This window comes from Opisthorchis viverrini (genome assembly GCF_000715545.1).
Source record: "Opisthorchis viverrini unplaced genomic scaffold opera_v5_265, whole genome shotgun sequence".
NCBI lineage: Eukaryota > Metazoa > Platyhelminthes > Trematoda > Opisthorchiida > Opisthorchiidae > Opisthorchis > Opisthorchis viverrini.
In genome coordinates, this window is record NW_008751920.1 from 666,389 (window position 1) to 677,971 (window position 11,583).

The 11,583-nt window shown below is 44.7% G+C and overlaps 1 protein-coding gene across 1 annotated transcript in view; it reads left to right on the plus strand.

The window, feature by feature from the left end:
* T265_09231 (hypothetical protein) overlaps positions 1-10,597 on the plus strand; it is a gene marked incomplete at both ends in the record, with an annotated part of 24,488 nt that extends 13,891 nt beyond the window's left edge. The window contains 3 exons of the mRNA XM_009175250.1: positions 963-1,016; positions 6,634-6,806; positions 10,183-10,597. Of these exons, the coding sequence (XP_009173514.1) occupies positions 963-1,016; positions 6,634-6,806; positions 10,183-10,317 (362 nt within the window). The remainder of the gene's footprint in view (positions 1-962; positions 1,017-6,633; positions 6,807-10,182) is intronic.
* Positions 10,598-11,583: the final 986 nt, after the last annotated feature.

Here is an 11,583-nt window from a genome sequence, read left to right on the forward strand (position 1 = left end):
ATATATATATATATATAGACGAACCTTATGATTGTACGGCAGTGAAGCATCAGCGCAAACACTGATGTTGCTGCCTTTAATGATGATGATGATCTATCGTGAGGAAGATCGTTTGGTTTAACTATTTCGCTTTGAGTATTTGACTCGTCATTCTGACCAACGAAGCAGGCGCCGCGTCTCAGCATTCTGAATTGTTTTGTTTAGGTGCTCTGCCAGAAACCAACCATCTTATAGTCTGAATCACACGAGTATGAGAGTCGGCGCAGGCCGATGGTGTCAGGGAGGAGGTCTAAAAGTGTGACTGGATTTGGAAACTAGTTGGACTCTTCACAAAACAGCGATCAAGTTTCTGGCGACCATGTTCAACTGTCGAACGATCTGAGTTTTTAGATGTGGATGCACCTTTTTCGTGGCTCGCGACCAAATATGTGAACGTTGTGGCTCTTACCATATCAACACTTCTTAGTCAAATGTTATAATCACTGAATTGCAGTATACTTTGTCGATGTATTACGGAGAAGTGTGAAGTTCAAACGAAGCCTTCAAGCCACCGATGGTCCCGGCTGCTATCCATTGTCTGTAGGAAGTTTGCCTTTAGATCTGAGCTTCTCTCACCGGGCTGTTTCAGCCAACCCTGGGAAAAGATTTTGAATTAGCCTTCTTCGGCAGTTGTGAATTTTATCCCCACTATGTGGTGGTGGTGGCAGACTGGCGCGCTTGCGGACATTCGTATTTCGCTGTGAATGGAACACCGTGTGCCTCCGCTTCCTGTTCCTCGATGACAGGATACATCCATCCGTTGCTGTACAAAACAGTGGTTTAAGGGCGGGCTCGGTATCTTCGATGCTGAAGCTGAATTTCCAATCCCAGAGCCTTGCAGTAAACGTTTTACCAACATGAGATGCCCAACTTCGTTAATCTATAATTCATCTTAGTCACGATGGTTTTCTCTTCTACCCAAGGTATCCAAGAGCTTACTCTTGAACAAAGCTGTGGAATGGCCGAACTCTTTGTATGTAAGTCTTCACGTGTTTGCTTTTACGCTTATGTAAATGTTAAACAATCGACAGACGACCTAGACGTCTTGAAAATTTTTAACCTTCGCTGCCTGGTGGTCTAGGTCCTTCTCATTTTGAATAACTGGGATTTCATTTAGCCAGAGTTACAAGATTTTCCCGAAGCTATCCCGCTAAAATCGATCTACGCAGGATTTCGCTGGAATCCAACGAAACAAAACAAACTTCCCACATTTCTTGAAGTCTTGGTCAAGGAACTCTGATTCATCTGCCTTCCGAATGAGAGCCTTTGAAATTCCTCGATTTCCTCCTCGCGAGTTGTAGTTGTTGACTCAGTGGAACGGCTGTGTATCATGCTCAAACCAAAAATTAGTAAAAAGGAAAGCATGATTCGCCACTTTCATTCATAAACAACTCTCTTCCAAACAGCTCTCCACCTCTCCTGTCACATTTGCTCCCGTCCGTCCGTACTGAGTGTCCATCTTCCACACGAGCTGGTTCTAGATTCGTTCTAGATTCCTGTGTATCTCCAAGTCATCTTTCCATTCCGTCCATTCATTCTGGCCGTCTAGACGCGTCCTCGTTCGCTGCTTTTTGCCACGGTGAAAAGCGCGACCATCTCGTAGCTTATCGACCAGCTGAACAAGTCAACTACACAACACTGTATGTGATACACGTGACGGCCGCGTGACTTGACACCTATAAGTGCACAAATCCCGGTAAAGAAACATGGTATCGGTGTTTATAGACACAGACACTATTTCTCCCGGACTGCGAACATGCCCTCACCACGAACAAAGACACAACTAAACAAGGCTCCCGAGCTATCCAACTTCCCTAAACTTACCAACGTCTTCAACATGTTCTGTGCTTAAGTCGGTGGGGAACTTTCGCTAACTGATGAGCTTCCACCAAACAGCAACCAAGTGTCGTTCTTGTGAGTTACCCCACCAACCTGAGGCATGGAGGCTTGCTAAGTAAAATTGCACGTTATTCGAAGATCATTTATCATAAATTCTTGTAGCTAGCAAAGAAAATACGAAATGATGCCTAACAGACAAAGCATGTTTGACATCAGCTACACATGGACTTTTGGAACAAACCAACAGAGCTACAGCGAGCACAGTTCAGTAAGCAACCAAATAGACTGATTACTGCGGATCAACCGAACAAGCGCAAGGTGTATGTCAGAGATCCCTCACTGGTAACTGACGGTGGTGCTGCAAGACCCACCTGTGGGCGGCCAATTTTAACTTCAAGGATGCCGCCTATCTGTACTAGTTGGGCAGCCCCGAAATTTCAGCGGAGTGAGTGAAAACTGTCCCATTGGTTTTCAGTGGAAATAGGCTATGAATAGCCTTATCTACAGAAGCAAGCAGCCTTGCTTTACCTTGCCGCATGAAAAATAATGTCAATCGTTTAGGGCGAAATGGAGCAAAACTTCCTACTCACCTGCACAGGTATGTACGGTCGTCTGGGGGGGACTATCAGAGCGCAAATCTGGCATACGAAGTCAATAAAACCCTAGAGGACTAAGCATGAAACACGTGATTCAGAGTTTGCTGGAATCCGCGGGTCACAAGGAAAATTTGCGCTATCACCGGGAATGCACGCACACCATGTTCGAAAACAATTATGAAAGTGATTTTAACATCAGTAGATTTCAGTATTCAATAAACAACATGCACCACGTTCTCGAGACACCGAAGAACATTTGGTAATGAGAAATTTATAAAGGAGGGTTTGTATGATCTAACCGCTTGGTTTTGACCGAGGTTCACGGTAATCCCAGCTTACCCAGAGTGGTTTGTGACGAGCAAACAAATGGAGTTTTTGATTGCTGAAGTTCGTGTTGACGGCTTACATACTTATACAGGAATTAGGTCTGACTAAGTACAGTCCACATTGAGGACTTGCATCAAAGTGTAACGCAAGTGGTCTCTGAGTGGAGTGACACACACAGTCCGTGTTGCTGTATTTTCTAATTACTCGAACTTTTGTGCGATTCGAATGCAAATCGATAGGCTATAAGAAAAGTCACAAAATTTTGTCGGTTTCTGATGTTCTTTTAGAAAACCCATAAACATGATAAATGCGTTAACTAACGTACACTACATTTCCAGCTTTAAATTACGTCCTGCAGGGCCCATTTCTTTAGGTGGTGAGAGACGCTACCAGTTTGTAACTGTTTCACACTGTCACAACCGAGTTGTGTGCACGTTTGACCTCGTTTGGCTAACCAGATGGGCGTTGTTTGCCGTGTCAAACTCAAGCCAGAAAGCAATTTTCTTCACGCCGTGGAAACTAATTTTTCACACCCCTATTTATTATTGCTTATTTTTCTAGTTCAGTGTTTGTACTATTTGCTTGTCTCGTTTAATCAAAATCGGATTAGATCTGTTGCTGTTGTGTATTTCGCTCTCCTTGCACACTCGCGGATCTAACGTTTGCGCACGCAACCGGTAAACAATTTTGGCAGCAATAACACGTACCGACTTCAATAGCTGATTTCACCTCTGTATTCTGCAACTTGTTGTATAGTAAATAACGGCGCGTGATAGGTGCACAACCCGTATTCGCTTTACGCGAGACAGTTGGTTGGATGATGCAAGAATGTTCATCCTTTTTGACTGAGGTTTCTGGTTTCAGGCTCTTAGTTTTCTGTGCATGGCTGTCGGGGAAAATACTGTCGATTCTCATGCCATAACAAGTATCTGTTTTCGTTCTTGGCGAAGGAGTAGAAGGTGAAAATGGTACCCTGATTTGGTAGTACCGTGAGATCTCGTTGGGAGATCATTGTTTCCCTTCGCAATTTGTAATCATCAAACTGTTCGCCACGAAGATACGGGTAAAAGGCTCTAAATTCTAATGATACACAATAATAATAATACATTTTGAATAGGCTGTTAGATATCTTGGATGGACTAAAGATAAAAATCCTGCATATATGATGGAATTCGGGAGCGAAATTCTTGCATAATTAAATGAGAATTGTACGGCATCGCTTCCTTTTGGTAACAAACCAGGAGGGACGTTGTATATGCCGCGACATGAACTGACTGTCGCACCTAGTTCGGACTTGTCCCAATAGCTTCTCGCACTCCTAGAGCAGGCAACTTTCAAACCAACTCGAATTTCGTCATACATTTAAGGGTGCGCTGACAACTTGCATGTTCCTAGCTGAACGGAAGTTGAGAAACTCAAGCAAGAACTGATCGACTCGATAGGGATTTGTGCATTATACGATTGCTTAGGACACTGAAAGATATCGACCATATTGCTTTTACCAAATTGAAGCAAAGCAGTCACGGTTACTCGCCTCGGATATTACTGCCGAATACGCGAAAACGTTCCAACTAAAAACCATGTTACTTCCCAACTCCGAACTTTTACTTACTTGCGTTCTAAGTGAATCTGGTACACTTAGGAAGTACATATAAATAGACCACTAAATAGGTGTAAAGTTTACAGAATTTCCGGGCAGAGCACAAGGCGGTTGATAGTGGCTCGTTCCAAACAGTACCACTTCAGTAAAGCTTCTGTCGGAACACTTAAGCGAATGATATCCTGGAGGACAATAAAACGAAACCCAGTACTAATCACACAATCGAGGGTAATATGCTAAGTCTTGTACGAGTGGCAAATCGAAGAAAACACAATGATCATTGCTAGCGCCCAATGTCCTGGAGGGTAGTCACAAGTTGTTCACTGTGCTTCACTGGCTGGAAGTGATTCTTGGGCCTTACATCATTGCTGATTCAAGTGTTGTATTTAAACCTATGGACAATGTTTTTTCTCGGTATCAACATCCTGGATTCTTTGGGAGCGCTATAGGACAATAAAACCATTCGTGTGGAAACTGCCATATACTCCTCCTTCTATGTCTTCACGACGTAGGTAACCTCACTCTTTACCCTTCATGTGAATAGTGAAATTGAGCTCAACAATGAGGACGTTGCACTAATGGATGAACTGCCATATAGTACTCCATGGGGTTCGCTACAAGTTATTCCTTGGTCACCTAGGATAATGAAATGTTCCAAGATGCGGTTCGTTGCTCTTGAGTAAGTTCTCGATGAACGCAGCCCCTGAAACAAGGTTCTTTTGAAACTTAGGAATTTCGACGAAGCATTCGGACCCTGATTGAGGAAACGGTTTTGTGAAACCCACCAAACCTGGACAGCGCTATCAGCTTTTCAAAGGCCACCATTGGAGAGGTTACCCTATGGGAAGCGCAGGAGTCAGCCTCCTTGAGCAGACGAGAATCTATGGTCAGCACTCATTGGATTTTACTCCATATAAATTTTAGACCAGCGCGCGAAATTTCAGCAGCTCATGAGGTCACAGTCAGCCTCACGAAGTCTGACCCTCGGAAGCTCAAGACCACTAATTACATGCGTGATCAGTCTGTCGAATTCCGCATGCGAAGATTCAGTTGACACTCCTGGAGCTGACTCACTGCTTGCTGGTGTCTTATTGAAAATTCGTGTTGAAATGTTTTAGTTTCGTGGTAACTCTCCCTGAAATGACTGATTGGCTTGGTGGACCCACTTGTGGGATGTTTTCATCCCACAGAATGGCTTCAAGCAGTACTACACCCGCGAGCGCCTCCAATAGATTTTGTTCACGTTCCGGAAATGCGGTCTTCTCAGTCTCAGCCTTCTGTAACACGACACAAGGAGGAACTAAGAAGTGATAGGATAACTTACCTGTCGAAGACCCGTTTTATGGTCATGATCTCCGCGCAGCGTTTATTTCAAGATATCTAAGCTGTATCCTCTCAGAAAACGGTTGAAAACCACGGAAGCCAAGTTACGTGCTACAGACAGACCGCCTCGGACAGTTGCGTACTTTATGCCTTGGTTTTAGACAGGCAAAGCAGCTTGGGACGGTACAAGCAGGTATGGATAGCCAAATGCCAGAACGATATCTGGACATACGGAGCTCTGCTTTCCTGGGTGAAATGGACCCCATTTCCTTCTCACTTGGAATTGGACTGTGGTAACGTACCACCATCTGTGTTTGCTCTCTAACTAGCCCACCGACCGTCCGAATCTGCTTTTCCACAGTATCACACGCGGTGAGCTACCTTCTTCCACTTATCCTGAGGAATAACTGGAAACCCCTGCACAGTGCGTTCCAACGTACACAACACAATTTCACAGCTGTGTATTCTGTTGCGAGTTGACTGAGGAATTCGGTGCCGACATTCGTTATCTTACTTGATACGAAAAGATCTCTCATTCTGGTCCCGACGGTGTTATACCATTGACCAAATAGGTCGCATAAAATCTGACGTGCTTTACGAAGCGCCAGGTGTCATCACTGGTTTCGCTTGCACGCCCCCCATGCTCACGTTATGGAGACAGAAAACACACGCAAGCGGTGCATACCAACGTCTGTCCAGTTCTTTTGGGAATCACAGTCAGCACACTGAGTTCAGACCTACTCATTTATTCAAATTGTCTTGTTTGGCTTGGCACATTTCAGGTCAAACCTGCTTTATTTACTAGATGGTAAGTTCCCCAGTATATGATAGCCTGCGACGTTTATTCCAGAATGACCCTTATTGGTATATGGACACCTACTGACCCTCTCACCTTTCTTTCCTTGTCAGGTATGTCTCACCGATCGAATCGTCCTCCGGCTTTGGGGTCTGATATGGATCTGATGAATATGTTGCTTGGACGTCAACTAACAATGGACCGACGCAATTCGGTAGAAGATAGTTCGCTGTCGGATGCCAAAATACGCAGCGTTTGTGTCAATGGGTCTGAATATGCGGATATGGTATGTTTATGTCATATTATGGCTCATCGCATTTATTCCCGCTGGTCTCTTGTGGACAGGTACCCGAGCTAGGATGACCTATTCGATATATCTTCTACTAGCTGCTGAATTACAACGAAACTCAGTGCATTTCCGCCTGCAATTTGACAGAAACTTGGCAGATGAGCTACTCGGACAACTTGCATCATCTTTGCCAGTTATCCCGTGCTAAGACAGATAATTGAATATTTGTAATGTAATATTCATAAAGTTGCTGAAAACTCCTCGACAGCCCACGACCGGTTTCGCCCTTCTTGGGGCTCATCAGGTAGGTGCAGTCCCCGCGTTTCCGTCAACCTTATGTTCAACCAAATTGCACGAAGTTAGCGAATATACACTCATTTGCAAACCAATTTGGTTTTTCGAGAGACTCCGCATATTCAGTTGCCTGGAAACATCAGAACCGAGAAATTCAGTTGGGTTCCATGTGAGTCTCTCGCAAAACAAAATTAATTTGCAAATGTGTGTATATTCACAGATAACTAAAGTTTAGCTAACCCAGAAAGTCAACTGTATGTGTTTATTTGCTCCTTCGGAGCTAATAAAATCGGTCGAACGACGAGAAGCAGGCATTTGGCTGACCAAGAGTGTGATCCGGTTCGGTTTTCGCACGTCTAGTAAGAACACTAGACCGAGTAGACTCTAGCGCGGCACTGACCGTCCTGTACCACGAAAAACGAGGATCAGAATGTGGCGCCTGTTAGTATATAACAGACAACTCAATTTGGTGACACAACATTCATAATAGTACAGCAATGGCTGCTGGACCCAGTTGCAACGATCGTCCCAGAGTGGTTGCTATGCAACTAACTAGTTGTCGATGTATAGTATTAGCGCTTATTTTTGTTGTAAACAGCAAATAGTGTAGCTACTGAAACGATCGGTCAAAAGCAGCCACTAAATGGTGGGATGGTCGCTATAGGTGAGTTTTGCCGTATAAGTAGTTCCATTTCTGCTCTGGCCCTATCAATGTGAAAGTCTCGAGAGCTCTGTTAAACTAGCAGAGTCGATTCTAATGACAGCCACCTTTCAAAATCATATACATTAATGATCGTTCGGGGGAGGGGGGTTACGCAGAATTAGTTCTTTGTCCGGTATGAGGCTATAAGTAGTAGAGCTTCATCAGCCCATCGATTTCAAGAGGTCATAGTCTCACTTGGATAGTGGTTGGTTGTGTATCCCCCCGCTTATTTCAAGCGCTAACACAAGGCAGCGCTGTGATGCTGAGTGTCCTCCCCTCCAAATCGTCTGCTTTCAACGTTCCAAGCGTTGCACACCACAAGCCTGTTTCGTTAATACTAGCAGTATACGGTCCAAGCAAGTGCGACTGTTTACTTGGGTAGACACTAATCAGAATCGGATAAACGATCTGTAGGCGGTGGAGAAAATCGGCCAGACCTACACCTTTCGCTGAAAACCGTCATCTACTATCACAGCCAAGGTTCATCTTCGCCATGTGCGCTAGTGTGGATGGTGGAAGCGGGGTGCTACGATAGATATCGAAAACCGTTAACCGAAAGAACACGCGATCGATCCGACAACCTTATCCTGTTGAGTCACAGTCTGAGGGTAACACATGGCGGGCTGTTTTTCAGGATCAACTACATCCTGCCCTCATAATTAGCATCTTCAAATCCAAAGCTCAGTAATTACGCGGGTTCAGCTCGAATTGCCGTTAGGATGGTCAGGGAATATGGCTTCCGTTCCCGTCCGTCTGTCTGTTTACTTTTGTCTGTTTTACTTTGTATTGTAATGGTTAGGTGTCTTATGGCCTAAACGCAAAGCGCATTTTGGGAACTCACACGCTAATGCGGGTTGGATGTATTAAGCGTAATTTCAAGTCGAACCTTTGGCATGACTGTTATATCTGCTGATTCGTCAATCTGTGGTATCTGCTGCTGACCCGCTCCAGTGCCTAATGCCGGAGAAAAAAGACTCACAGAAGAGAACACAATAGCTATATTCCAACAAAGCGGGTGCGAGAGCGTGAGTGCGTGCGAGTGCGAGAGCAAAAGTTACAACGGCCCCACGCTATTTAAAAGGGACTTTCTGACATTGATCCAGGTTGTCTGATAGGCGTTAGTGAACACCCATCAACATCGATCGTGCCTCTGTGAAAAGCCTGAACGCTGATCACATTCGGTCATACTTCTGTGGCGCGCAAAAACCCTCATCAGGTTTTGCTGAATTGATTGAATGATTGACTGGCCTGGATGCTTGCCGGCTTTTCGGTTGAGTTTTTGGTGGAGCAGTGGGTTCCGGGCGTTCTGAAGTTGCTTTCAGGAATCTGACCTTCCTGATAGTGACTTAGTCGCACCAGGCATTCCGTGAACATGTTTGGTAAATCGGACTAACCCTACGAACGTGTAGCTCACCTTCACCAACCCATTAGCTGTTGATAGCACTGTCCGTGGAGAATGGCCATGCACGCAAACGTAGCACTAAGTCACTGTCAAAATAGCAGAAGAGAGCAACATTTTTTTCTTGTGAGAGGGGGGTAGTTTGGTCCGCTTCTATATTGTTGACCTCATCTGGTGCTTTCTCTTCAGTACGCACTGCATGGCTGCATCAAACTGTATAGACTTGATCAGCCTAGCAACGAGCTTCAATGTTCTGTTTCGAATGACCGTGACGGCTCATGCTGGAGTTCCCCACTGGATTCTTCAGTCTCAGTTTCCTAAAGCATAAACATTCGGGGGGCGTCAGGGGTGGCCTTCCGAATATTCTATGAGAATATTTGACGTTAGTGAATATACACCAATTTGCAGACTAATTTGGTTTTTCGAGAGACTCACCTGGAACTCAGTTGAATCTCTCGTTTGTGATGTCCTCAGGCAACTGAACGTGCTTCACCAGGCCGCCTCATGTTTCAGTCGCTACGATATTCGAAAAACCAAATTAGTTTGCAAATGAGTGTGTATTCGCTAATTTCGTGCAATTTTTTTCAAGTAGAACATAAGGTTGACGGAAACCTGGGGACTGCGCCTACCTGATGAGCCCCAAAAAGGGCGAAACCGGTCGTGGGCTGTCGGCGGATTTTCAGCAACCTTATGAGCAGTACATTACAAACATATTTGACGTTCTCAGAGAAACATATTCAACATTGTATTTAGAACTCGCATTCTGATCCGATCATTCACTCATCGCCTTACAAAATGAAGTTGTAAACAAGACACAGCTTATTTTACAGAAGTCCGAACGAATTCTCGCACAGCAAGTTAGTTTTTGTTGACGTCCTTTTTGAACTTCATCTGTTCAGGATGCGCCTTACTGGCTCATTTGGCATCTTTTGTGTCAGTCGTAAATTTGTTATTTTCACCTGTACTCCTCCCAACAGATAAACAAGATCCTACAACAGCGGAAACGTGTGGCACAGTACCCGTTATTCACGGCCGTACATCTCCTTTGTCATCACAAGATGCACCCCAATCAATTCATTGATCGCCTCCGGTCGCATCCTGTGCATCAGTAGAATGTGTGCTCCTTGTTTTCCATGACAGCACCGATTGCGGCATTGTGTAATTTATTTTTGTTACTTTTGACCAAATCACTCCCACTGATTTTTGAACTGTTTATTTTAGTTGTCTATGAGAACCGACCTACTAGCGTAGGCCAATGTTCATAGTTACCCTTTGTCCAAACCTTGTTCCTTGTAGTCAGTCTATAAATTGCATCTCAGCGTCAGCTCTGTCGAATATTAAATCGGATGTTTCCATCCGAAACTTCCGCAGTTCTGTTTCTTTTTGGAATGGGGGATATTTGTTCTATCTTTCCGGATTTTTCTTAATTTACGACTCATTGCGCTAAATTGGGAGAAGCCAGCTGAATCAGAACGAAACATGGTTTCTGGTTGTTATTGGTGGTTTGCACTAGAGATGGTTTACTTTTTAACTTCACTGTATAGTCGGATTTTCCGGTCCACGTTCAACTGCTTACCAAAGCCTGTTGGAACAATCTATCTGTCAACCAGTCAACCTGATTATATGGACTGGTGTCTCAGATGGGCGATTTGACATTCCAGACTAACAGTCCGGCTTTTTTTGAGGGAGGGAACATGAAGCCACCATCCACTTCACAAATACTCCAAATGAAGAGAAGCACAGATGGTCCTGCTTTGCCCAGTTGTAGGACAACCTGTCTAATTAGAAATGAACGGACATTTTCGTAATTACTCTTTTAACGATGCTCGTATGTGCACGAACCCTCGTCAAGCTACCAGTACACGCCTGTGATTTTGAAACAGCACTTCAGTTCAGTGTCCGACGTGTTTAGGCGTAAAAATACACAACGATCATTGTGATATATGAGGTGAAAATGACTGGCGTTTTCTTGTCAAATTAGTGGATTTTATCCCAAATAGTCGGCTGATCTACTCATACGGGGCGAGATGGGCCAAGTGGTTAGAGCGCGAATTTACTGACCGGAAGGTCCGCGGTTCGAACCCGACCTCTGCCTCTCGACTTCCCCTGTCTAGGCTTGGGCAACCTGGCAGTATCCCAGCCCTCGTGCTTCCTTTGGGTGACATGGCAGCTAGGCACCGAAGGGGTGCTACAGCTGAACGAAATGAACGATATACACATATTCGTTCGGCAATGTGAACTGACGCTTTTCAGTCGAATGGTGCATCGCGATTGAGCAGTTCGAAGAGGTGACCTTTCAGTTTTGTCGATTAGAGCTTTCGGACGAAGAAACATACACACACCACAGTTATTCTTATTGGTTGTTGATCAGGTGGCTG